The 25,369-nt window shown below is 41.0% G+C and overlaps 1 protein-coding gene across 1 annotated transcript in view; it reads right to left on the minus strand.

The window, feature by feature from the left end:
* CNTNAP2 (contactin associated protein 2) overlaps nt 1–25,369 on the minus strand; it is an 870,382-nt gene that overhangs the window by 389,838 nt on the left and 455,175 nt on the right. Inside the window, exon 14 of the mRNA XM_044419123.1 lies at nt 11,620–11,739. Coding sequence (XP_044275058.1) covers nt 11,620–11,739 — 120 coding nt within the window. The remainder of the gene's footprint in view (nt 1–11,619; nt 11,740–25,369) is intronic.

Here is a 25,369-nt window from a genome sequence, read left to right on the forward strand (position 1 = left end):
AAACCCAACATGCAGTTTTCAAACTCCTCAAACTCCTGTTGTTGTGCTCAAGAAGTTCTTTCTCTGCCTTCTCCAAACTATTTACTCAGTCATATAACAAATACTCCTTACAATATGTTAGAAGCCAACTGAAGTCATGTGTGGAAAAGAACCAATATAATATAATTGGCTCCAGTCGTACATTTAAAAATGTGCAAAGCCAAGCAGATGGATCCTCCACAGGGGGCAGAAGGTATTTCCTCTAATGAGATGAAATTCTGCAGGTATCTGGAGACTGCTGATTAGCTTAATGCTCCAAAGACCTATTTCAAGCATAATGTAAATTTTATAGAAGAAAATATATACTTAGCTATTCTTTATCAGAAGACCATTGTTCTCTGACGAGATGCAAAGAGAACTATTTCTGCTTTTTTTTTTTTTTAATCTGAACGCTACAGGCACATATGGTTTTCTTTGTTCTAGGTAAATGAAGAGGATGAGCATCAATTGATTCAGTCAGAGGGGTTGATATGGCAAGTGGACATGCAAGCTTGCTGAAGTGCTCAGGAATCTCTAGGAAGTAAGATGCTGCCTGTGCAGTTGATTCCAAAGTCAGGTTTGTGGGTAGTCAGAGTAACTAGGGATTGCCACATCTGTCAGTTTTACTCTCTTCCACATTGCAAATGTTAAAATCCCAAGTTCTTTCCATCCAAAATATGAAGAACACTGGGAAATTTGGTAAATTCCTGTCAAAACCAGACCAAACCAAACCAAATTCCCATGGACCCCTATCTAGTATCAGAAAAAAATCCTATTATGCATTATCATAAGTTAGGAAGGTTATCGTCAATCACTTTGCAGGATCCCATCCAGCTGAGTGCTTCTATGGCTGGAAGGTATGGGTTTGGACAATGGAAGGCCTGCTTAAGTGGTGAAACCCAAACTTGGTTAGGCAAAAGGATGGGGACATGCTTTTCCTTTTTAAGAAAGGGAATCAGTCTAAGGAGATGGCCAGAGTCTCCTTGAATGTATGTATTTTCATCCTCTTCTGGAGATGAAGGCATCAAGCTGTGTGTCTGTGAAGAAGCAGGTAAGTTTTTGAAAGACTCAGATGGAATGAAAGAGCCAATTTGTTCTCTGTAGGAAATCCAATAATGCTATAGGTTCCTCTAGAAATCTAATAATGAAGAAATATCCGTTGGAGTATTAATGCTATGAACTCCCAACTTTTGCTCAACCAAATGCAACCTTTTCTCAGAAAATTAAGTACACTTTAAGTCCTTCTAAGGAAACTGAACTCTGGGTATGTGCTAGAACCCCTGGAAAATCTTTATGTTCAGAAATGTGGGAACGTCCAAACCTATATATCATGGAGGTTACTCATACTGGTACATGAACACATTCAATCTGACTCAGGTTAAAATATCATCATGATTTATGGACAGGATATATTATCAGAAAAATGAAGCTGTAAAAGCTGATTTTTGCCACCTGGACTGTCCCAATGTTGGGAGTTTATAGGTTTGAATCCTTCCCCACAATAACATGTCCTTCAAAAACAAAAACAACAATCCTTCATAGCTGTAGAAAAAAATAGCACAATTGGAAGAAGATTGGCTTGATCTTTTCTCCCTAACATGAGACTTTATTTTGGAGGAAGTTTTTCATGGTGGTTCTTTCAAACTTGTAGCCTACATATGCCACTTGGAATGGATTACATAAAGTTTTACTTCTAGAATCTCCTGAATATAGGTGTCAGTTGAAGGATATGTGTTTGTTAAGGCTAGCACACTATATTTTTTCAAACCATAGCATCAGTAAATATATATTTCAATGAGAATTTCTTGACAGGCAGAAAATAAAAAATGAGCTTCTTGCATTGTTTGGAAATATAAATCTATATCTATTTACATGAAAAGAATTACTTCAGAGAACTCCACAGAAACCAACCAATTTGTCCAAGGTCATATGGAACTAAGTAATTCCAATCATAATTCTATACATACTTCTTAGAAGTAAATGCCACATAGTTCAATGGCACTCATTTCTGTGTGCACTTAGGATTTAGCCTCATGACTTAAAGGTCTATGTTTCTGTTACCCTCAGATAAGCGCATGTTTGAGAATGCACACTAAGTAACATTTGGAAAGAAAGCCAAAATGGATGCTGCCTCCCTGGACAGAAGAGGAAAGAGCCATTTAATAGAGGCATGAATTGCATAGCATATAGTTTTAATTCTTTCTTTAAGGCAATAGCAAACTGCATGTTGATTTTCAACACATACATCAAATGTACATCAAGTGATCGATTTCTGCCTTTCAGCAATATCTCATATTTGTTCCTCTCTCCCTTATAATCCCATTGTTTTAGACCTTGTTGCAAATAGCAAAAACATATCATGAAAAGCAGAATTCTCCCCTGTTTATGCCACCATATGACTTGAAAGAATATTTGCAGTTTCTATTTTTTAGGAGATTCTTAATCAAAGCAAAGACACTATTCATTTCTGAAGATTCAGGTGTAAGTTAGGTTGAAGGAGCAGAAATGGGTGTGAATCCTATAAATAATTGTGAGAAAATTAATCTCTCTAATCTCTCCTCATTTGTAAAGGACAACAATGATTGATGTGGATATTCATTATACTGAAAACATCAAACCATGCAAGTGGTGCCAAGATTCATTTCTTTCACTTGGGAATTGTGCAGAGATTTGATTAGACTCCTAACTCAAAGGGCCTCTCATTTGATGTCTATTTATTCTCTGTTGACTATTCTTGGATTTACATTGTGCACACTCAACTTTAATAATGAAAACCTTGACTATTAAGTGACCACGATACAATTAGGTACTGCAGAGACTGACAGGACTCCTACAGAGAGGGGCCAGGTATTAGGGAGGATGGGAGGAAGAAGGAGGCTGGGAACTCCAAGGAAAGGAAGCGGTGGGAAAGAGTTGAGGTGCATGCACACCAATGCTAGGAGCATGGGTAATAAGCAGGAAGAGCTTGAAGCTCTCCTGGGAATAGGAGGGTATGACCTGGTGGGAATCACAGAAACTTGGTGGGATGAAAGGCAAGTCTGGAATGTGAACATAGAAGGTATCACCTTTTTAGAAAGGACAGGAAGGGAAAGAGGGGTGGGGGTGTGGTTTTATACGTCAGGGAAGGGATAGGATGCAGTGAGATAGAATGCAGCACAGATGGGGATTCGGTAGAGGCAGTCTGGGTGAAATGTAGGGGTTTTGACAGGGAAAGAGACCTGTCAGTGGGGGTATGTTATCGCCCTCCAGGTCACCTTGAGACCCTGGATAATGTCCTGACAGGCCAGATTCTAAGGATCTCTCGGGGGAGAGACACAGTAATTATGGGAAATTTCAATCTCCTGGATATTAGTTGGGAGACTCACTTGGTGGTGACAGCCAGCTCACGTTGCTTCCTAGAAGCTATAGAGGGAGGATTTTTCACACAGAGGGTCCGAGAGGTGACGAGAGGGAGAAACATCCTTGACTTGGTCTAGACCAATAGGGAGGAGCTGAAAGATGAAGTACAGATTAGGGGAGCTCTGGATGCGAGTGATCACTCCATCCTCTGCTTTGAGGTCAGGGGACTGAGGACATGCAGCAGGTTGAGCACTAGAAGCTGAGACTTCAAGAGGGCCAACTGTGGCCAACTTAAGGCCAGACTGGGGAAAGTCTCCTGAGAGAAGGCAAGGGAGTTGAGGAGGGGTGGATGGCACTCAAAAGGGAGGTTTTGGGGGTTCAAGCCTTGACGATACCTCTAGTATGTCAAGATGATACCTATCAGGGGAGGTGGAGAGCGTCGCCATGGATGCAAAAGGAGGTGGTTAGAGGGATTAGATGCAAAAGGAACCTCCGCAGGAAATGGGAACTGGGGCAAATAGACAAAAGGGCATACCGGGAGGAGGAGGCCCATTGCAGAAGGATTCTTCGCAAGGCTAAGGCTGATTATGAGCTGAGACTTGCCAAGAATATCAAGAGCAACAAAAAGGGCTTCTTTCAGTATGTAAATAGGAAGAGGAAGGGGAGACAAGTGGTGGGACCACTAAATAAGGAGGAAGGAGATCCAGTGACTGATATAAGGGAACAGGCACAGATGCTAAATGATTATTTTGCCTCTGTGTTCTCCCCAAAGCTGGACGGGGGAGATCCGCATAGATTAGATGAGGCCAGGGACTTAGGGGCACAAATTAGAGTCACCCCCATAGAATTTGAGGGGCTTCTCAGGGCATTGGACATTACAAAGGTGCCAGGCCCTGACAGGTTACACCTGAGAGTACTTAGAGAGTTGGCAGGGGTTCTCTCATGCCTGCTGGCTTTCATTTTTGAGGCCTCGTAGAGAATGGGTGAAGTTCCAGAGGACTGGAGGGTGGCATCAGTGGTCCCAATTTTCAAAAAGTGTAGTAGAAGGGACATGGGTAATTACAGACCTGTTAGCCTTACGTCCATTGTAGGAAAAAAAGGCTCATAATAGAGAGAGATCTAGTGATGCTAGATACGGAAGGGAGGCTGGCAGTGTGATGCAGTGGTCAAGAGGGAGAATGCCACCCTTGGTTGCATAGCCAGAAGTGTGGCTTCTAGATCGAGAGAGGTATTACTACCACTCTATATGACTCTGGTGCACCCACAACTGGAGTATTGTGCTCAGTTTTGGGCCCCTCATTACAGAAAGAATATAGCCAGGTTAGAGTCAGTGCAGCGTAGGGCCAAAAGGTTGGTGGCCGGTTTGCAGGGGATGGGCTATGACTTGAGACTGAGGGAACTGGGTCTCTTCAGCCTGGAGAAGAGGAGACTCAGGGGGGATATGTTGGTGACATACAGGGGATGTCACATGGAGGTGGGTAGAGACCTGTTCTCCCCTGCAGAGAAAGGCAGGACGTGCCCCAACGGAGCAAAGCTCAGGGAACCAAGGTTCCATTTGGATGTCAGGAAGCACTTCCTGACAGGACCCCAAGGGTATAGAATGGGCTTCCACGGGAGGTGGTTGAGGCCCCATCGGTGCAGGTGTTCAAGGATAGGCTGGACGTGCACATGGTAGGCATGTTGTGAGCGGAGCCGGCTTGTGCCGGAGGTCAGACTAGATGGCTCGGATGGCTGTTTCTATATTTCTAATTATGGTTAAGGTATAGTGATCACTATGGGGCAGCATACTCTTACGGGTGGTGGGTGGGCCATCAGTGGTGGGCCATGGCATGAAGTATGAATATGCAGGGCTCTTTTTGAGTGCTAGTGGGAGTGTTTTACACAGCAGCTCTTAAGAACAGGGCATTTTGACAGGCATTCATTCATAGGGTCACCTCAAGTCAGAGACAACTTGATGGTGTGCAGCAACATAACATGTACCTGATGTCACCATACCAGTTTCTACTTTGGATTAAAATCCCTTGAATGAAAATCTTTAATGGGTCAGAAGGGGAAACAAAAACATCTTTCAAGAGCACTGCTTTCTATTGAATAACACAATGTACTTAATACCTAGGTCAGATGCTCAGCCCCTGCTGGAATACTCAATTAACGATATCGGCCACCCATGTCTGTTGGCAGTAGTTAAGCATAGGGAAATACCAAAGAGTAATTATCTGCTCTGGCTCAGTTCTCAATCATTTTATTGGGGCGTGTGCAGGAGAATTTCCCGGGAGACTGTGCCCTTAGATTCTGATCTTGACAGTCTGTGTTCAGTCAGGTAGGATTTATCCTGTTCTGATCAAATAATGGAAGAAACAAATAAAACCTTTTTGGGTTGATCTTTATAGCTGGACAGTGATCACAACATACAAATATTCCACAAAGTGATCTAAATGACCAAATTCCGTATCAGGAGCAAAGGCAGGTCAGGAAAGAAAGGGAGGAAAAACCAGCTTGCAATATATGCAGAATGCTGTCAAAGACAAGAAGCACTAATATCTTCTAGGTCTGCACTAATAAATTACCAGATGATAGAGATGGATGAGGGCAAAATATACTGCTGCACTTCATGCACTTAAGCAATGATTCTCTCTACCCTCCACCTTTCTTCTCCCACAAGATCTGTTGTAACACGATTTTCATTATTATTTTTGTTTTGTTCAAGGTCAAGGTCATTTTCTGAAGCCGTGTAATAGAAGACATTATGCCTTGCCCTTTCTCCAAGTACAGAAAAGTGTCTTTGTAATAACATTTCCCTTCTTTTCTTAAAGCGAACCTTGTTCTACCATTTTAATCCCTTTCTTCCAAACTAGAACTTCAGAGCTACGAGTTTTGTGAACTAGTGAAGTATTGTGTAAATTTAGATCCCTATGTTTTAATTGTGCATATCTTTGTGAGATGGTACCAGTCTGGGACTTAAGTGGCTACAAGGCTAGGATAGAGGCCCCTGCACACCTTTCCTTGCACCTGCCAATGTGCCTTTCATCTCCAAGCTTTTTTAAAAAATTAACACCCTCTTCCAGCAGCTGAAATGGTTCTGAGCAGGGTTTCCATTGGTGCTAAAACTGGATTCACAGTTCATACCCTATTGCTACCTCAACCTTTTGACACGTTAGCAGTGTGTTGCTATGCCCTCTATAGCAATCATTATGTGATGGAGCCCGGGACACTTTAACAAATTGTCAAATGTCCCCCATCCCAAAAAGGTTAGCTACCCCTGACCTAAATAATAACAGTGCAATGCTATGCATAATTATCAGAAGGAAGTCTCATTTGATGCCATCCTACACACTTCTGGGCAAGTACCATGTGCCTTTTTTCTTACTTGCCATGCATAGGATTGACTTGTTCATTATGAAACTGGGGTGATCTCTCAACACTTTGGGACATTAACTTTTATTCTGCTGTGTACGCTGTGCTGGAAGTTAGAAGGAATGGGACAAGTAAGATTTGGGATTAGAAAGGAGCGTGAAGTAGGATTGGGCATTAGGATCATGAGCAGGGAAAGGGATTTGTGGTTGGGATAGGGAAAGTGGAAGGTGTGGGCTTGGTAATTTTAGCTTTATCCCAGGCTTTTGAAATAATTTGGAAACTCTGCTAATCCTCAGAAAGAAAGCTTAGATTTTTCTAGGTGTCTTACCAAAAGATGAAGTTACACATTTAAAGGTTTCTTGCAAAATTGCTGTAGAGACATGAGCTGCTTTAGGACATCAGGCAGGGGTTACAAAAGATCAGAAAGACTTTCAAACAATATAAAGTACATGCAATTCAGCCTGCTCCATGCATTTCAAACTCTTTGTGACTGACTGATTATCACTACAGGTGATCATTGCAGAAGATTATCACTACAGAAATGAGAAAAAGCAACTATGAGGCACTGATCAGTTTAACTTGGTATGATCAAGGGATGCTTCACAGGAGAAAATTGTGATCATGTGGCTGCATGCAAGTCAATGGAATATGAGCCTTCCCTAAGGAACTGAGCACTGAATCTAGGCTGGGAGGGGTATGGGAGCGGTATTTCTGTCCAAAAAACCAAGTTAGTCCTTGGCAGAAAGTAACCAGATAGGGTGGAGTACTGGTGGTAATAACTTCTACTATAACAATTCAACTACCCCAAGTTTCAAACTACACAAAGGTGTTTCAGGTTTATTTATGGAGTTATTTAGGAAATGTAGGAGAGGATGCTATGAAGTTGATCACAGAAAGGGCATTGTTGAATGCAAAGGCATTGCATTGTTTCATGCTTACCGTGCACACTATTTTTGTGATCCAATTGCACTCACCCATTTGAATCCTCCTATTTATCCTCTTTTTATTGCCCCCTTACTGGAAACATGTCATTGCCCTCCTCCCCACTGCTACAATCCATGTCAGAGATCCCAGCACAAATTACATATCCCTAAAAAACCCTGGATAATAACTCTGGGCTACACTGCTGGGTTGTTATGCACCATTCTCACAATCCTTTCCAGAACTAATAGTAGACTATTCTGCAGGGCTGACACAATCTGAACTGTTTCAGATGCATCACCTCCCCCTTGCCTTCCAATTAATCATTGACTTTATTTGTGTTGGCATAGTAATTTGTTTAGAAGCTCAGAAATATTATAGTTATGATTATTTGCATGAAATATGAACTGAGCTGGAAGGGGCATGACCTCTGCTGCTTTGTTTTAAAGCAAGCATGCAACTGTCCCATCAAAGCAACACTAAAATTCTTAATTGTTTAATTATTTTTTATGGCTAGTAATCACTTCTCCACCAGGAAAGAAAGCAATGGAAAGCAGCAACCCATCATAATGACTTGCCATGAAGGGCTGGTTGTTTGCCAAAGCATCCAAGAAGCACACAACAAGAGACGGGTAAGCTGGCTGACACGCTGGGTATTGATCAAAAGTAAATTATAAAAACTGGCTCTGCTTCATGGCTGCAAGAGAGCGGGGCTTGTTCTACTTCCTAAATTCTGCTTCATGAATCAAGGCAAACGGCCACATGGACTCCAAGGAGGGATGCAAGAGAAATCCATTTCAGTTCATTTTGGATCAGGTTTTACACCGTTTGCACTTTCTAGACTGAACACATACTCAGACCAATCTTCAGTTAAAATTTGTACATTTCCAAGCTCTCAATGTGGTCTGCCAACCCAAAATGCATCTGACAGCCTGTGTACATTACAAAATGCTTAATAAAAGGTATGTACTTTTGAAATACATGCACAAAAATGCTTGATTTAATAGGAAAAGACTTACATTCCAAAAATGCACATAACTAATACTTACACTTAGAAAAATATGCATGGACATTCAGATGGGTTTTCACTTTTAAAAAAGCTTATGATCTGATACAAAGCCATGTGATAATACTGTTCAAGAAGAAATTCAGAAGATTTCAGCCAGTTCAGGTTTTACTGATTTGTACCTCCCTAACTTGGGGTGCTTCTGTGGGAAAACCAGGGTTTTCCCCACAGAACACTGCCTCAATATTTCAAGCATCAAAACAAAGCAAAGCAAAACCAAAGCAAAACAAAACAAACCAATTTAGGGATACAGGGACTGTGAAAAAGAAAACATACTGGCAGAATACACAAGGAGAACATTCAGCTGTGCCATAACAGTCAATCTGCAGTAAAAATGTGTGTGTGCACACAGCAAGATGAATGACTTCCCCAACTCATCTATTGCTGACTCATTCTTTTCTAAACCAGCATCTTGCAAAGCAAACAGGCAAAGGCAAGATGTCTTGAATTTTTCATGTGAATAGTGAATCATAGCACTGTGAACTTGCCCTTCTTTCTAGGTAAATTAATTTAAAGAATTAAGCATCAGAGTGCAGAACCATACCCCTGAAGACTGATTGGGGATTCAAGGAAGAGTGCATCTCTCCTGCTTTGTCTCTTTTAAATACACTTGCCTCTTTTCATGACTCTCACTATGAATCTTGCTAATAAATGAGTGTAATATGCCATTTCCATGTGATTTTAAATGTTTCATTTTTTTAACACTCATCCACTCTGAGCATTTATTGTTTTACTGATACTAGGACTTAAAAAGGACCCCCCCCCCCAAACAGTCATGAAATACAAGAACCTGCCATTAGAGAGCAGAGTTCTTTCAAAAAATACCTTTCTCATAGGATTGAATGGTTTGATTCTTAGCTCTGCTGTCTGTCAACTTGACAAATAGCATCACTAGGAAGAAGCAACCCAGTCTTGAAGTGGCATGCCCAGGAGTCATTGTTTGAAATGTTTCTTTCCTAAGGGCAACAGAGCCTTGAGGAAGAAAAGTGAATAAAGAGACTGTTTGTAATACAGGTGGGCCAGTGCAGAGGTAATGGCTCATGCTAACCACTCCGTGATAGGTACATTTATTCTATCAAAGATGTTCCCACGTTATTATCTGCAAACCACTAAAGCACAGCCTTTGCAAAAAGGGCAGAGGTGAGCAAAATAAAATAAAATCTTTAGAACCTCGACAACAAAAAGAAAAAGCAAGCAGCCACTACAATCTCCACATGCATTCATTAAAAAGTGAAACACTTCCAGGGCTAAATAATTGTAATGTCCATAAAAGAGCCTGTTTTGTTTCAGCAAAGTGATCATAAAATGGAACGGGAAGCATTACAGTACACAATGTCTTTATGCAGGCTCTCAGTTTGACCCCAGTAATGAATATGTATTCAGAGGAATATAGAAGTATAAACAGTGATAGAAACCTTAATTGAGAAATTCAACCACCTCTCTGTTTGGTTACTTTACCACAGTTGCATCATAGGCTTAACCCACATAGGCCTTGTGTTTTCCCACTTAGTGCAAGCTTTCAATAGTATGTTTAAAAGGGCAATCAGTAATCTGTTTCTTATTCCTCCATAACCTTAGCTCTTCTTATTGACTTCTGTTCACAATGACCTCCTGCTATAGTACTTTCTCTGACTCACTTAAGCTCTGGGGCAGCAAGAGTCCTTGAATCTATGCTCCCCATGTAGTAAAGCAGAAATCCTAGCAACTCAGCCTCATTCAACAGCTTCATCATTTGCCAGATGATTTGACAGGAATCCTCATTCCAGAGACTCACACATCTCAGTTAATTTTTTTATAGGTCTCATACAGGGGAGGATAACTCCAGACTTCACACTTTATTGCACCTCTCACTGAGCATCCCAAACAAAGACACTTTAAGCGAGGGCTGAGAGCAATATGACTTTCACATCCCAACCTGAATTTGACTCCTTGCTTGAGACAGTGGTGACCCCAGCAGGAATATCAACTGAGTATGTATCACACCGAACCTAGATTTTAAAGTTGTAGGGTTCCTTACCACTTGATCTCTCTCTTGTCTCCTCTACTTCTCTTCTATCTGCAAAGTGTGTTATGCATGATATGAGCAAAAGAAGCAAACATTTACCATCAGCAGGCTCTTTTCCATCAAGAATATGGTGGTGAGTAACACCTCTGCACAACTCGTTCTGCACACATCACAGTTACACAACATCCCTAGCCAGCACAGCCACGACTCTGAGTTCAGTTTGTTGTTGGTTTGTTGCCATCAGGTGTATTTATGTATCACAACAAGCCAGAATTCAACAATTTATAGCATGGGTTAATGCAATTCAGGACATAATCCACATTTTATAAATGGGTTTAATAAGCACTCAGACCATGTGATCATTTTGAGAAGACACAGTTTATGAGAATAGGGGAGTGACTAAAAAGCTGGGAAGATGTGGATTCAAAGATGTGTTCACCCATCATGTATATATTTCACATATCTCTTCTAAAAGAACTCAAGGTTGTTGACCCAAAGTGTATGCCACAAAATTGGACTCAGCTTGCTGAAGGAATTTTGTCTCCTTCTGTAAGTTTCAGGGAGAAGAATGAAGGAGCATTTGATCCTTGGAGGCCAACGGAGAGGGCTTGTTGTTTCTACCTCAGTAGGTACATTTACTAATTTAATTTGTTCAGCCCTTTTTCCAGGAATTCATGGCAGCAGACTTGGTTATCCTGATTTACCCTCATAACAGCCCTGTGAAGATAGTTATGCTGAAGGAGATTGTGATTGTTCCAGAATTATCCAGTGAGATTTGTGGCTTGAACAGCAATTTGAATCAAGGTCTTCTTGGTCCAATATTCTATTTGTACACTGTCTATTTGGTACATAAGTAAAGGAAAAGATCAAGGCTATACAGAGGAAAGAAAAATGCGTCATTATGTAGTGTAGTTACCTGTCATGTCACAGTGAACTTTCAAAGGTCCTAATGGGCCACTGCCATCTGGATCTATCCAGTAGAAACCGGTTGCTTTGCCCAAATGTTTGTAGGCTTCACAGGAGAGTTCATAAAGAGCTGAAACAAACAAAAACAGTAACTCAAGTAAATGAAGCACACTGAGAGAACTAGAAATGTTACATTCTTAAGAAAGGTATAATATGGCACAAAAAGAAGGCAAAGAGGACCATTGAAAAGTCTTGTGAATATTATACAGAATGTAGTAAGTGGAGTGAAGGTATTAATTTGTGTATGTATGTTTTGCCTTCAGATTTAAGAAACGGCAGAGATTAAACAAAATATTAAAGAGATTCAGCATTTGGAAACATTTTGGGGTGAAATATGTAGACACTTTTATCGAAAGATAGATAATGTAAACACCCAGGCAAAGGGTAAATATTCCCTTTGTTGTATTCTTTTTAGAGCAAAAATTTTCCAACTGGGGAATCTAGCAGTCCCATAGATGATCATGAGCACTTAATGGTGAGCTTTCCCACCACTTCCAAATTCCTCTTGCTATACACAGCCACAACAGTATGATTCAACAGTATGCTCTTACATAATTCAGATTGGCACTATATTATAGGGTAACACTGATACTCCATAGGCTTACCCAGCTCCTGGTTTTGGGCAGACAAGCCAATGCAGTGTGTTCCCTGCAAGAAATGTGTTTAAAATCACTGCTTAAAAGTGAGCATTTGTTTAACATTCCCAAAAAACCCACTTTTGCCTCTGGAAGGACTCTTTCTGTACAAGCTCATCAGTTATTGAGTTCTGCATGACAAAGTTTGGCAGACAACTACCCAGAAATACCCCTGCGCTGCACTTGTGGTGGTGATGGTGGGATCAGCCCTATTTTCCCTCTTCATGCCCTCTTCCATCCTCATGTTCACTCTCCATTCTCTCTTGCTGCTTGCAAAATGCATGTCCTGTTTGATGAAAGGGAACTGTAGAATGGGAGGGGTGGGGGAGCAGAGGATGGTGCATCTTCCTTCTAGAGTTGCAGGATTAAGGAACTGGGATTGTTTTGACATGCAGCTTAACAATTCTGTGTGACAGTCTTCCCCAGTCTGGTGCTCTCCAATCATTTTACACCCATCCCTCCCAGGATTGCTGACCAATGCTCTTGGTGGCTGAGGCTGAAGGGAACAAAAGTCCAGGATGAGGAAAGCTGTTTTCTTGGTTCACAGTAGACAGCTCCATTATAGAAAAGGGAAGCCTGACCTGGAGTCTTTTGATTGTGCAAATCAGAGGAGGAGAACCTCAGCTGCCGAGGTCAAAACTAGCACACCTGAGTTTCCCAGACTGTCATGCCCTCCTAAAGCTTTGTTGCTAGTCACGAAGCCATGCCCAACCCATTGCAACCCCATAGACAACATTCCCCCAGGCTCTCCTGTCCTCCACCATCCCCCGGAGTCCACTTAAGCTCACGCTGACTGCTTCAATGACTCCATCTAGTCACCTCATTCTCTGCCGCCCCCTTCTTCTTTTGCCCTCAACTGTTCCCAGCATTAGGGTCTTCTTCAGTGAGTCCTTCCTTCTCATTAGGTGGCCAAAGTATTTGAGTTTCATCTTCACTATTTATTTATTTATTTATTATTTATTAAAACATTTTTATGCCGCCCCATTCGCCGAAGCCTCGGGGCGGCTTACAACAAAAAATTTAAAATAACATTTTAAAATATATACAATAAAATACAAATATACACTATAAAACAAGCCGCCCTGGCCAAATAAAATTCAATAATATTAACATTTAAAATACTGCTTAAATAAAAAGGTCTTCGCCTGGCGCCGAAAAACAAATAACGACGGCGCCAGGCGGACCTCTCTGGGGAGCGCATTCTATAACTTAGGCGCCACCGCTGAGAAAGCCCTCCTCCAAGTAACCACCCTCCTAACTTCTTCCATGGAGGGCTCCCGGAGAAGGGCCTCTCCCGCCGATCTCAGGGGGATCTCTGGCCTTCTAAAGAGCAGTCAGGGTTGATCGCCTCTAAGACTGACTGGTTGGATCTCCTTGCAGTCCAAGGGACTCACAGGCATCTTTTCCACCACCACAATTCGAAGGCCTCAATTCTTCGGCGCTCAGCCTTCCTTATGGTCCAGCTTTCACAGCCATACATTGCAACTGGGAAGACCATAGCCTTGACTACACACACTTTTGTTAGCAGAGTGATGTCTCTGCTTTTTAGTATGCTGTCTAGATTTGCCATAGCTTTCCTCCCTAGGAGCAAGTGTCTTTTAATTTCTTGGCTGCAGTCCCCGTCTGTGGTGATCTTGGAGCCCAGGAAAATAAAAACTGTCACTATCTCCATTTCTTCCCCATCTATTTGCCAGGAAGTGAGAGGACCGGATAGCATAATCTTAGTTTTCTTAATGTTGAGTTTCAAGCCAACTTTTGCGCTCTCCTCCTTCACCCGCATCAAGAGGCTCTTTAGTTCCTTTTCACTTTCTGCCATGAGAGTGGTATCATCTGCATATCTGAGGTTGTTGATATTTCTCCCAGCAGTCTTAATGCCAACTGGTGATTCATCTAGCCCCATCTTTTTCATGATCTATATACAGGGCTATATACTGTCGCCCTGCCTATTTAACTCATGTGCTCTGCAGATGAGTTAAATAGGCAGGGCAACAGTATATAGCCTTGCCAAACTCCTTTCTCAATTTTGAACCAATCAGTGGTTCCGTGTCCAGTTCTCACTGCTGCTTCTTGACCCGCATATAGGTTTTTCAAGGGACAAATAAGATGGTCTGGCACTCACATCTCTTTAAGAACTTGCCACAATTTGTTGTGATCCACACAATCAAAGGCTTTAGCTTAGTCTATGAAACAGAAGTAGATGTTTTTCTGGAACTCCCTAGCTTTCTCCATGATCCAGCTTATGTTGGCAATTTGATCTCTAGTTCCTCTGCCTCTTCGAAACCCTGCCTGTACTTCTGGTAGTTCTCAGTCCACATACTGCTGGAGCCTAGCTTATAGGATTTTGAGCATAACTTAGCTAGCATGTGAAATGAGTGCAATGGTGTGGTAGTTTGAACAATCTTTGGCATTGCCCTTCTTTGGAATTGGAATTGTTTTCCACATTTAAAATATCATGAAAGTTGAAGATATTATGATAAAGGAATCCTTGTCCCTGGTGTATGCACACATTTACTTTCTTATACTGTTGTCCTGGTGTAATAATTTTTAAATGTTTTTGAAACTTTTCAAAAAACAGAAAAACCTGATTAGAAGAGATAATAGATAAATAAGTGCTAACCCCACAAGCACTAGTAGCTGCTTCATAACTCCACATAGGGCCGTCTTAACGCATGGGCCTGATGGGCACTTGTCTGTGGGCCCCATACTAATCTGTGTATGTTAACCCTTGGAAAATTGGAAAACTTCCAAAATTAACAGTAGTTGTAGTTGTTGTAGGGGCCCCAGTACACTGCTTTGCATAGTGCTGTTATAATGCTTGTGGAGTCAGGGCCCATAATGCTGTTAAGACAGCCCTGACTCCACAAGCAAAGATGGATTCATTCATCTCCAGGCTAATGCACATATGTGGAGAAAGTGTAACAAGTAGAGCAGAGACTCATTTGTGTGGTCTCAGGAGTACCAATGTGAACCCCAGGGATCTTTATGAGGCCTTCACATTATGAGTAAACACATTACCTTTTTTCTTGTATAAGCAGAAACAGAGACTTTTCCCCCTGCATCTTTCAAATTTGCACTAGTGCTATCTGTGATTGCATGCTAAGAAATCCTGATAGTTCAAGAGGAAAAGGAGAGAAGAAAAATGCAGATGGGAAAGAAAATCCCCTGTGGGAAATTATTTGAGCAATTCTGTAACATTGTTTTGTATGTTGTATATCCTGCTCTTTCTGAATATTCAGCATGTCTCTTCCCCTGAACCAGTTTATATGATATGTACAAATAAAATGTATAGTGCAGTGAAATTAAGAAGCTGTATATTAATTACCGGGAGGAGGAGGCCCATTGCAGAAAGATTCTTCTCAAGGCTAAGGCTGATTACGAGCTGAGACTTGCCAAGAATATCAAAAGCAACAAAAAGGGCCTCTATCAGCATTTAAATAGGAAGAGGAAGGGGAGACAAGTGGTGGGACCACTAAATAAGGAGATCCAGTGACTGATATGAGGGAACAGGCACAGATGTTAAATGCCTATTTTGCCTCTGTGTTCTCCCCAAAGCTGGACCGGGGAGATCCGCATAGATTAGATGAAGCCAGGGACTTAGGGGCACAGATTAGAGTCACCCCCATAGAATTTGAGGGGCTCCTCAGGGCATTGGACATTACAAAGGCGCCAGGCCCTGACAGGTTACACCTGAGAGTACTTAGAGAGTTGGCAGGGGATCTCTCACGCCCGCTGGCCTCCATTTTTGAGGCCTCATGGAGAATGGGTGAAGTTCCAGAGGACTGGAGGGTGGCATCAGTGGTCCCAATTTTCAAAAAGGGTAGTAGAAGGGACATGGGTAATTACAGACCTGTTAGCCTTACGTCCATTGTAGGAAAAAAAGGCTCATAATAGAGAGAGATCTAGAGATGCTAGATACAGAAGGGAGGCTGGCAGTGTGATGCAGTGGTCAAGAGGGCGAACGCCACCCTTGGTTGCATAGCCAGAAGTGTGGCTTCTAGATCGAGAGAGGTATTACTACCACTCTATATGACTCTGGCGCACCCACAACTGGAGTATTGTGCTCAGTTTTGGGCCGCTCATTACAGAAAGGATATAGCCAGGTTAGAGTCGGTGCAGCGTAGGGCCAAAAGGCTGGTGGCCGGTATGCAGGGGATGGGCTATGACTTGAGACTGAGGGAACTGGGTCTCTTCAGCCTGGAGAAAAAGAGACTCAGGGGGAATATGTTGGCGACATACAGGGGATGTCACATGGAGGTGGGTAGAGACCTGTTCTCCCCTGCAGAGAAAGGCAGGATGCGCTCCAACGGAGCAAAGCTCAGGGAACCAAGGTTCCATTTAGATGCCAGGAAGCACTTCCTGACAGTTTGGACCCTGAGGGTGTGGAATGGGCTTCCATGAGAGGTCGTTGAGGCCCCATCAGTGAGGGTGTTCAAAGATAGGCTGGACATGCACATGGTGGGCATGTCGTGAGCGGAGCCGGCTGGTGCTGGATGTCAGACTAGATAGCCCGGTAGACCCCTTTTGTTTTTCTCTGTTTCCATGTAATTGTACCATTTCTAGTTACCACAACTAATGATTTTGGACCACAACAATAACCCTGTGAGATAGGTTGCGCTGATAGTCTGTGACTGGCCCAAGTCACCCAGTTGGCTCCATGGCTGAGTGGGGACTAGAACCCATATTGTCTGAGTCCCAGTTCCATGCTCTTAACCACTATACCACACTAGCTCTCATATGGAATGATTGCAGTACAATCCCATGCACACTTACCTAGAAGTCATTTCAATTGGCTTTGATGGCAATTACTCAGTGGGGCTTAATTCTGAAAAGACTTGTATCAGATTGTGCTATTACTCTTCTTCATGCCTCCAGCTACTGTGATGTAACATGTACAAGTCACTTCAGCAGTGCATCATCAGAAACACTGAGCATCCCTTTCCCATGATGACAAAGAAAATAAAAGCCCTAAATCTCCCATTACAACATTTATAGTTCATCATAGATCTCTGTGTCAGACCAAGTCCTGCATTTCTCCATGCTGAATGGAAGAGATAATGCACTTGATATTTGAGTTCTACAGTCTATTTGGCAATCATATACAGCAGTGCTCCTTTTGTTGTGGGGATAAGATGGAGGAGGAGATGTAAGTTGCCTTGAGCCCTCTGTAGGAAAAAGGCAGGATATAAATCGAAAAATAAATAAATAAAATAATAAAAAATATGCAGCAGTGGTTTAGGGAAAACAGAAGTCTGGAACTAAATTAATCCTTTCTTGATCATTTGTAACTCAATTTCATAATTTTAAACAATTTGGTATCAATTTCACTGCCTCTTGAATTGCTCCACCCTGTCATAGGAGCGTGTAGCAACCTTCTCTGACTGAACATCCAAAACAATATGTTTCCTTTCAGGTTATCTTGTTCACTGATGATTATCTCACTTAAAACTGGTGGGGCATTGGTTTGGTAATGGCAGCAGTTTTTAAAAACTCATTGTAAAACAGAAGGATGGATTTGAAACTTGACTTAGGCCATTCAAACCCAGTAGATTTTCCGGCTGTATTGCAAGCAAGTTTCCACAAATATCCATTTCCAAGATAAAGCACTCTTCTTCAAAGTCAAAGAAGAAAGGAAAGGTATGCATTCATTTTCTACTTTATTGCAAAGGCTCTCAGCAGCTTAAACTACAATTTTCATTTTTAAAAAATGAAAAATGAAAGGATGAAAATAAAGTGTTCCACTAATAATATAATAACCAGCCACCAAATAGCAAGAAACTTAATAGGAACTCAGAGAATATTGGCAACATGGTGAAAACTCATCATGGGTCAGTATGATCTATGGGTTAGTTTTATGCCACCTGTTTTGATTATCTGTATCAATATTGGGGAAGTTTGTAAATTTTGCACACCAAACCGTATTAAACTGTGAAACCTCCAAGTACATAGCAAAGATATACTGTGATGAACATTTGGCAAATCCTCTTTCTTGAACCATGAGAACTCAGCATTCATCTAAAGACCAGGCTGTCCAGTAATAACCCTGGTTATATACAAAATATTTGTGGGATGCATCTATGGTCTCACAGCAGACTTATAGTTTCTAACAGTCCCCCAGTCTGCTATCCATGAATCCCAAAAAATAGAGTTCTGAGAGAGGGGGACATTCTCAGCACCTTTGCCAAACCATAATTTCCAGATGTCTTGGGGGAACTTAAACTGGTATAAAAGACAATATGCTATCGCTCTACACTCAGTTGTAATGTATGCACAGCTGAACAGATTCCTCCCACCCCAATTAAACATTTTAGCTATTAATCGGTCTCTATAATAAGAACATGTACAACCAAATTGGATAGGATATTCTCCTTCTTCATAATCTGGATTTTCAAATTATTTACAAAACCTTTGGAACAGTTTTAGTATTAAAATGGCTCATGGTGAATGAAGAAGTTCTTTTTACTAGCAGCAGTTCTCAGCAGAGAATATATGCAAAGTTTAATAAAAGGAGGACTTGCTGGACTCAACAGATTCTTTCTTTCTTTCTTTCTTTCTTTCTTTCTTTCTTTCTTTCTTTCTTTCTTTTCATCATTTTAAGGCCAAAAGAACCCCCAATGTTTTAGTGTTACTAAAAATAGCAGCTGAATTAAAGTACAACAACAAAAACCCAGCTAAAATGAGCAACAATAAAAAGAGGCATGTTTATACACAAATAGAAAAATTTATTGGCAATTGATACCCTGCTAATATGTCAGGTCCCTATGCAAATACAAAGAATGCTTTGGCTACAAACATAAAAAAATAGATATGCATAAGTGCATATCAAAATGGCACATTTCAAATCGCAGGACAATTAAACCTCTTTATGTGATGTCCTTTTGAACTCAGTATATTGTGGACTGAATTGACATAAATTGTCCACTTCTAACCTTAGTTAGATCATTTCTAAGATTACAGAATATCAAACAGTAATATTCCATAAATAATGAGGCAATTTTCTTATTGAAAGCCTGAAGTGCTAGTATATTTTATAGCTACTATTGAGCAGCATTTTAAAGCAAAACATATAGAAATTTTCCTACTGCCTGCACATTATTTTCAACTGGAATATGTCTTTAAAATGTCTGCATTATATTAGCACCTGAATATTAACCTCCTTGGTTCTTTGTCACATAATGAATTACCTGAAATCTACAATTCCTTCCCTTATTAAATTGCATTATTCCTTTGCATAACCTACCTCATTTCTAACTAAAGAAAGGATGTTTTGGTGTTGTGTGTTAAACAATTGTAATATGTCATGATGACTTCCATTAGAAAAAAAGCATCATCATCAACAAGCCAGTGTAAAATGGTGCTAAATGGACTTATCGTAAATCTTTATCACTGTTACAGTATTTCAACACATACAGAGTTTCCCCCACTGGAAATATAAGCTAACTTGGCTCAATTCTGTGTTTCTTCTATCTTCAAATAGATTACTGTTTAAACATGGTGATGTATTTTTGATATCCTGATTACCTCTGTCATCTCATATTACATCCAAACATCCTACTTTTCTATAAACCGCTCTGCAATCCTGTCCTTCACTTTCTTTGTTCCTTCACTGTTCATTCACTAATCTTCATATACCCCATTCATCTTACATTAAATCTCTCCAAGCCAAGCTTCTTCACTTCCCTCCTGTAAAAGGCCTCCATAAAATGCAACTGTAGTCTTTAACTGTCTGTCCCCCCCCCCCTTATTTTCTCTCCCCCAGTCCACAGATTTTTGTTTAAGTTTTCTCCACTGTGCCCAGTCTCTGGCAGCTTTACATAGTTTCCTCCATTTCCCCTTCTCCTGTGCTCATTGCCTGTAATTAAGATTTTAAGTCCTCTGGCAGGGCATTGTTTCTGCTTTTAACTGGTGCACAGCACCCATTACATATTAGGTGCTTTTTAAATAATAAATTATGATAACAATGGCAAATTCCTGAGTTTTCTTAAACCAATTAATCTATCAGTGTGTGGCTGCTCTTGCTGTCCAATTGTACTATAATGCACATGCTGTCCAACTGTACATGAAATGCGCTGATATTATGTAGCTTTGTTTTCAGAGTCACATCAGTGAACTAGAGAGAATGGGTCTGTAATAGGGATGCTATATTTCAGTATTAAATCAGAATTTCTACTTGAAATATTCCCCCAATAACTGTGATTTGCCTTATGGGACAATACTCATATGATGACTGAATATACTAGCATGGGGTGTGTGGACAGGTGTGTGGACTTATGGCCAACCTGCACTCCAATCCAATGAACATACACCTGCTAGAGCTTTGGCTATTGAGCAGCACAGAAGGTAATAACTAAATATGTCAACTGTATAAGAAGGTAAGAGGTTTTATTCACAATCTTTCTTCACCACATATAGGTGTTTGGGGGAAGAAGTTAAAACCTCAAATGAGAGGCCAGTAGCAAGGAGAAGGCAATGTTCAGTTTTGATTTTCTCATTTTAGTGTTAAGCCCATGCCATGCCCATCCAGAGCCACCAGTTAGCCATAAGGTGTCATAACCTGCCACATTGCCGCTAAACTCTGTCTTTACTAATGAAGTTCCATTCTCCAGTTCCAAGATGTCACTCCCTGTGTTTCAGGATCTGAACACCAGGAGGCCTGACAACTGTCAACAGTGCTGCATATTACAATCAGTACGGGTCAGAGTTTTCTAAAACCCATTACAAGAGCGATCCCATTTCCTTGAGGAAGGATCTTACAGCATTCTTTTAGTTGCATCCTCTTTTTGATTGGACTTCTGCAAACCTTGAGGTTCCTTTAGACAAGATGAATCTCCCTCTTTTTCTTAGTGGCCTTCCTTTGGCTTAATTGCTGTCAGCAACCAATCAGCTGAGTAGTAGAATTTCTAATATCCCTGTATACTTACAATTCAAAAGAGCAATATGCTCTTGATACATAGACATTTTCTATGTACATACATTTTTCATTATTTGTGCTGCTCAGCTTTGCATGCATCTCTGAGATGCAAGTGGATATTTCCATTTTTCAAGCAGAAAGAGCATGATTTTATTAATGCAAGTTGTTTATGTTCTTTTATAATGACTTGGATGTAGATTTTAGTAAAAGTAGATCCATTGAAACTTATGGGACTTAAGGGAATCATGAATAACTTGATTTCAGCAGGTCTACTGTTTATGATTCTGGGTCCAACCCAATGTAGTTATATACATTTATTTTTTGTCTTTTAATACATTTATTGGTTTATAGAGAGGGATTTTTTATTATTTGTGAAAACATGAATATAAATTTATTTCCACTGAAGAGGATAATTAGCTATAAATAAATTTAATTAACCTGCCTTTCTGGGCACACTTCCTCACCAAGTGGCTTACAGCATTACAAAAAGATAAGCATACATACTACAGTTAAATGCACACATGCATGTACACACATGCACATAAACACACAACCATAGTAGCATCTTATTTATTTATTTGAGCTATATTCCACCTTTTTCTTTTCTAAAGAACTCAAAGTGGCTTTCATCATTCTCTTCCTCTTCTCCATCTTATCCCCACAACAACAACTCTGTGAGGTAGGCTGGGCTAAGAGTCTCTGACCGGCCAAAAGTCACCCAGTTGGTTCCATGGCTGATCAGGGATTAGAACTCAGATTGCCAGAGTCCCAGAGCCATGCTCTTAACCACTACACTACACTGATTTATCATCAAATGTGCGTATAGTTTGGATGTTTTTAAAACTAGCAATGATGAGGCCATGCACTGGGTCCCATACCACTTAAGGCAGAAGCAGAAATTATTCTCAAACTAACAAATAATATGTTAAAAATTCCCTTTCTGTTCAGGGTGGAGAAAGTAGAGGGATTTTGGCAGAATTTTTTACATTTGGTTTCTCAAGTTGTTGCAAACTTCTGACCAAAGGAAATGAGGCACTTCCAAGACCAAATCATGCCACAAATGCAGAAAGCAAAAAGAAACTGCACAGCCCTGGGATGAAGAATCCCTGGACCATTCCTACAGGAATAAACCTGACGAAGTTCCTCAGTCTTGGGGCGAAGGACATGTGCCATCCCTGAGCTTGCCCTGGAAGTATATGGATAAGGATGATTTTTTGGCATATTTAAATCCCAAGGTTGGTAAAATGAAAAGCTAAAACACTAGAAAGCAGCCCCAGTGAATTATTCAGCCAAAGTAGCTGTCAGAGGAAAAGCAAAACAAGTTCCAGAGATGACACATTTCAGTTAATACTGTATCATGAGGACCACACAAAAACTTCAATTAATGCTTTTTGCATACAGGGTGTGTTGCCTGACAGTGCTATCTAACACGTACTATCCTCCGAATACTGTATAAATAGCAGGTTAGGAATATAAATGTCCTCTAGTTTTCAATGGTTTAATGTATTCTGGAGAAAACTTCCTTGTCCTAAAATTCTTTCCTCTCCTTGGAACATATCACAAGCCTAGGGCAAGATTCCGGGTTGATATTATGTCATTACAGTTTGTATTCATTGGACTAGGCTCTCAGGGGATGCAGCCATTGTTCATGCATGTTCTGACCATTACCCTCCTTAACCTTGATCATTGCAGTGGTTGATTATAACTTTTTGAAAGGAAAGTGGAATTGACAGAACCATATTTGGTCCTGAGCAATCGAATGGATTGAGTTTTTCCAAGTTTGAAAAAAGTCAAGTAGGGGTCTAGGGCATGCAGCTTGCAAATGCAACCTTTAAAGCAATTTAGAATGAGATCATTTGGAAAAAAAAAATACCTTGTTTAAGACCCCACACTAGAAATAAATGAAAGGTTTTATTTTGGAAGCTGGCCCCATCTGGTGGACAACTGTGGTTCTAAGCCCTGTTGGTGCTGAAGGCCTAGAGTGCCCCAGAAGTTGGTGGTCTGAGTAGCAAGGGCTAGCCTCCAAGGGGTGAATGGTCTAGCAGATACCCTGTGTGTATACAGTGCAGCAAAAAGTTTTGTCACTGGATCAGGGCTTGTATGCAATAAGCATCTACTACCGCAATGAGGAAAACAGAGTATATATAACCTAGCTACTGGTGACATGAGTGAGCTACCATGTATATTGGCAGAGGGTCTGAAGAATATGGCCTATAAGGAACCAGAACAAGACATGAGCAGAAGGGTAGGAATGGCTCAGGAAGTTGCTTAAGATCTAAACACAACCATAGGTACAGGACTTATTGCTGAACTTCTGTGAACTCATTGCCTAGGGTTCATGCATTGTTTTGCTGAGCTTACTGTATTGATTTGTTGACACCTGAGGATTGACTATCTGGCTTCATTACATTGTCTGATCATCTCAGTATTGCAGAATAGCACTGGAAATGACTTGCATCTCTATGTACTGGCTTTGCTGAAAGTAGCATAAAAGAACCGCTGGCACAAAGATGTCTAACTGAGAGGTATCTAAATAGAAGTAGCTCCAGTTTAAGAAAAAACTTCTAGGCTTTGAAAAAGTCATCTGACCCCAGGACGGTTTATCTGTGCCATCATTTTACCTTTACCCTAAACAGACTGGAAGTATCCAGATCTTTAACCCAGATCTCACCCTAACCTTCATAAAAATCAGATGACTGGCTATAATCTGTTGCAGAAGGTTTTAAGTAAGGCTGAGGTGATAACATTTAAAGTTTAATAACTTTGTTGTGGTTGTAGGCTTGAGAGCAACTGTGTAGCTGCCTTGTGGGCCAATGTATTCAACCACATTCAATAAAACTGAATTTCTCTCCTCCTCCTTCTTTCCTGCTCCAGATTACATTATCAAGCTACACTGAGTTGTGTCAGTGCTTATCAGAGCTGCCATCCCCCACCCATACACTTCAATTCTGCAGTGAATTGTGAGAACATACACATATCCTGGTAAGGATGAATATATGCTTTAAACTCTTAGAATAACCCATTTTTTCAGCATGCTCCAATGATGCTTACAACTGCTGATTCAATTTGAAATTGAGAACAGTTCACCCATCCCTGTTCCTAGAAGGAGGCACAGTTATCTGTTTAAAGGAGGGGAGAGACAGAAAGAGAGAGAGGGACCAATGAGTCACTTGCTATGAAATGCATATGCTGTGCAGTGCTATGGTTCTCTGCAAGAGTACAACCATGAATACTTGAAGTACGTCTTCATAACTGACTTCACTAAGAACATCAATACAACTTGCATCCTTTTGTTTAAGGAGAGAAAGGAAGACATAGAAGCGAGAGACCCATATGTCACTTGCTTTGAAAGCCGCATGCTGTGTAGTACTGTGGTTCCCTGTCAGGATATAACTAGGAATACTTTGGAAGTGTATCTTCACATCTGAATCAGCCAAAGCTATCACTACAGCTTGCAGTCCTTTAGGGCAAAACTACCTGTTATTCTAATTATGCCATGTGTAGCGAAGCCTATCTTACATTTTACGCTCATGTAAAATGTACGCTCATGTACATTCCCAATTCATGTCAGGACCACAGCATGCCAGAAAGGGTGGGTTATATCTTACCCCTCATTTATTCCCTCTCATGGGGCTGGGGAAGGTGGGAAAAAAGAGGGAAAAAACCTCCACTGACTCCAGTTTTAACCCCTCCCCTGTGGGGGTGAAGTGGAATTTTTTAGATAGATGGTGTGAGGAGGGTTAAACCTCCCAGAGTGTCATGGTCTCATTCCAAATCAGAGCCAATGTGCTTATACAAAAGTAACATGTAAGACAAGCCTCCATTACATGCTGTGCAATTAGCACAATGCATGCTTTGGCTCCCAGTTCCTTCTTCTAAGGGCCTCAACTCACCAGTAAATGTTCTGGTTCCTTAGGAACTGTATACCTATTTTTAGAAGGCCCTTTTCTCTGCTTGTCTGTGGCTCTGTATGTCTGTTTCTATGCATTTTGAACTGTGGAAGGTTTTGGTTTGAGGGCTACTATGCCCAGGAAACTACTTTCTGTCTCTCCACTCACCAACATTTCCTAGAAGCCCAAAAGATTCATGACAGGAAAGCTTCCTGAGCCAAAGCTCAAGTTTATATAGCAGTCTAAATGTAACTGTGAGGGACTGTA

Source organism: Varanus komodoensis, unplaced genomic scaffold, assembly GCF_004798865.1.
Source record: "Varanus komodoensis strain SLA01 unplaced genomic scaffold, ASM479886v1 scaffold10, whole genome shotgun sequence".
In the NCBI taxonomy this organism is placed as follows: Eukaryota; Metazoa; Chordata; class Lepidosauria; order Squamata; family Varanidae; genus Varanus; species Varanus komodoensis.